The 3,349-nt window shown below is 32.6% G+C and overlaps 1 protein-coding gene across 1 annotated transcript in view; it reads left to right on the top strand.

Annotated features, from left to right (window-relative positions):
• Nucleotides 1–1,294, top strand: part of LOC105158896 (UDP-N-acetylmuramoyl-L-alanyl-D-glutamate--2,6-diaminopimelate ligase) — a gene marked incomplete in the record, with an annotated part of 5,756 nt that extends 4,462 nt beyond the window's left edge. The window contains 1 exon segment of the mRNA XM_020695575.1: nucleotides 685–1,294. Within this exon segment, the coding sequence (XP_020551234.1) occupies nucleotides 685–703 (19 nt within the window).

Raw genomic sequence — 3,349 nt, forward strand, 5'->3', positions numbered from 1 at the left:
ATGAGCTTCACCAAGCTGGAATTGACACAAGCGAATTCCCTTGGCGGTATGTTGTCCAGTAATATATCGCTTCTTTATGAATATCAATCTTCTTAGAGGATAAGTTTTCCCTTCTGATTCACCTATCAAGCAGAAACATCAAGTTTAAAATCATTTCTGTGTGATGTCTGGATCATGGAATGAACTTGATAGGTTAATGTTCAAATATGTGAAAAATGCTATCAGTAAAACAAGTAGTTAACAGCAATGGAATCTGGATTTGTGGTTCCATTAAAAGAATTGAGTGATTCGATTGTTCCAAACTTGTTTGAAATTTTATTGAGTTCTAAACAATTGTTTTTCAATTTGCTTTGATTGTGAACCAAATCAAACTAATAAGCCTTACTAGAACCAAACATGAGCAAAGCTCCAGTAACTTGATTTTTCGAAACATATTTCGTTTTTCTTTCACTAACTGAGGCTACTTGAAGAAAAAAATTGTGTTCAAGCTTTGGTTTGAAATATTTAACAACCCAAGCTCAAACGAGCTTTTACTGATCAATTTTGAGTTGAATATCAATTGATTTCGATTTTCTATAAATCCTAGTTCCATTGTTCCTTGAACATATATGTTTGTGTGTGTGCGTATGTGTTTGTTGTGAGCCAGTGCTGAATGCTGGACGCCCTGCATGTATGCTGTAACAGGTTGCCCGAGAGTCATTAGCCTATTACCAGCAACACAGAAAATTATCGAGACTAGGAAAGGAGGTGGCCATCACGGCAGCATCAATTCATTGTACTTCCAACAAGAGCATCTGTGCCTGCACAATCTCATATTGGAGAAGTCTGAGTACTCCAACTTAGAAGGGGCATTTCTCACCTCAAGCTGTGAATGAGTATGTCATATACAACATAACAACAACATATCTTCTTGATACAAATCCCGAGTTCAGTCTCATTTTACGAAATGGGAGTCATCATCAAGCCTAAAATTTGCTCTTTTGACATGGAATGTATAAAATCTAGGCTTACTGCCGAGTACCTGTGCTTATTTCTGTCTTTCTCTGCAGAAGGACGTCTTGCCGTTGCATAAACCTATTTCTGTCTTTCTCTGCAGAAGGACGTCTTGCCGTTGCATAAACCTCTCCTCATCCGCAGTCTGAGAAGCTACAATTTTGTAAGAAAGTGTATCATGAATTTATGATGTAAATTGTTGTAGTGAGGAATCTGTCTTTATATCCCAATGATGTGTTGAAGGGCCTGTAGATCAGCATTTTGAATGTTGTATCTGAGCAAGATTAAAATCAAGAAACTTCAGTATAAGGGCTGTCTTTCAAATTATTATGTAATAAAGTAGGAGGAAAGCATAACTTTTGTGCACAACTTCAATCATAGTTCATTAGTTCCTGATTGGAAGGAGTTATGAATGATAGTTGAAAAAAATAAATATCATTTTTCTTGTTAAATTTATTAATATATATTCATGGTTGGAAATCAAGAGCTTGAGGGCTTTCGACTAAATTTATTTAAAAGATTCCGAAATGTGATCATGAAAATCTTTTAATTTTCGAAAAAGTTAGTAAATCCTGACCATTTTTGTTTTTGAATTTTATAAATTCTTGTACAATCTACTTGGGATTTTTTTTTTAAATACTAAATATTTTATAAAATATTTTTTGAAAAATTATAAATTCATTCAAACATATTTAGGTATCGTATTGCCATTTTGATTGAGACTTAGCATCATAACATTTTCAGAAAAGAATTACTTGAAAATAAATTAACTATAATATATAATATGTATATATAAATGCATACGCCTCTTGATACAGTAAAACCTCTATAAATTAATACTCTATAAATTAATACACTCTATAAAATAATAACATTTTCTGATCCCGATTTGGGCATTTGTAAAAAATCATCAAATTCGATAAGATAATAAGATAATAATTTTTCAAAAAATTCCTTTATAAATATTAGGTCCCATTAAAACTCTAAATTAATAATTCATAAATATTATAATTATAAATATTATGGTAATTTGCTCAATTATGAAGTCTGTAATGCTTTACGCATTGGATCATTCATAGATGATTTTGCGATGCCTTTTAGATGAGAAGATATGGTTGGGTGTAACATGAATATATTTAATTGGTTACAATAGTTATTTAAGTGCAACGAATTAATGTAAACATGTATGTTTAATAATTTCAATAAATTGATACACGCGTCTATGAATATAATAGTTAATTGTATAAAATGAATTGATATTATACATGAATATATTTAATTAGTTACAAAAAAATTGATTAATGCATGAATATAATTAATGAAACATATATGAATTCATTTATTTTCAGTACATATGTACTAAATTTGCTGAATTTAAAAAGTCTTTCTTTTAATTAATAAAATATTAATTTATCAATAAATTAATATCTCTCTAAATTAATAAAATTTCATGGTCCCAAGGTTATTAATTTAGAGGTTTTACTGTATTCATTTTTAATACCACCATGTATTTCATTTGTAGATGGATTTTTGGAGAGAATAAGAAAGTGATTTGGAGAAATACATATATTATTTTCATTATATTTTATTAGGAGTGATAGGCTAATAAACTTATAATTTCTCTAAAGTTATAACACGTTATCAACACGACGTTACTGTTGGAAAATTTATGGCCCATGACCAAAAAAAATAGGGAGGCCCGATACCCCCACTTGGATGGCTACGGTTTGGCCGGAGCCCACGACCCACAAACCGACCCACGACCCGACCCGACTCGGATTGGTTACTTATTTTCTACCTAACCCTCATATTCTCTCATATCTCACATCTCTCTATTCCTTCTCTGTGACTCACTTTCCTCTTGCAACGATGGTCTCCTTCCAAAACCAAGCTGATGGTTTATGGAAGGTGATCCCTATCTTCCATCTCCATCTCTTCTCTCGGCCCTATAAATAGGAGACTCCTTCTCCTATCTTATAACAGTGAACTATTCCAATAAGCTCAGTGCAAATCTTTGTGAAATAGAGAGATTGAAGGTCTCAGTGACCGTGTGCTAAGAAGATCTGTGTGATCGAGGGTTATAGCCTTTATGGCAAGGGCTTTGTGCCAAAATCGTGTGCAACCGTGGATTTTATCTTAAGGCTGCCGATCTTAGTGATCGTGAGTAAAGCCTAAGAAATGGATTTGGCTCTCTGAGCCTTCGTTTGATCGATTATTTCCGCTGCTTTATGTTAATTGAATTTCTTATTAATATCTTTTATATTTTTGTGTATTATTTATGCAATAATGTTATGGGCTCTCCACCCAACAGTGGTATCAGAGCCACAGTTGCTATGATCTTGAAGACTCACGGTAA

Source organism: Sesamum indicum, linkage group LG1 (assembly GCF_000512975.1).
Source record: "Sesamum indicum cultivar Zhongzhi No. 13 linkage group LG1, S_indicum_v1.0, whole genome shotgun sequence".
NCBI lineage: Eukaryota > Viridiplantae > Streptophyta > Magnoliopsida > Lamiales > Pedaliaceae > Sesamum > Sesamum indicum.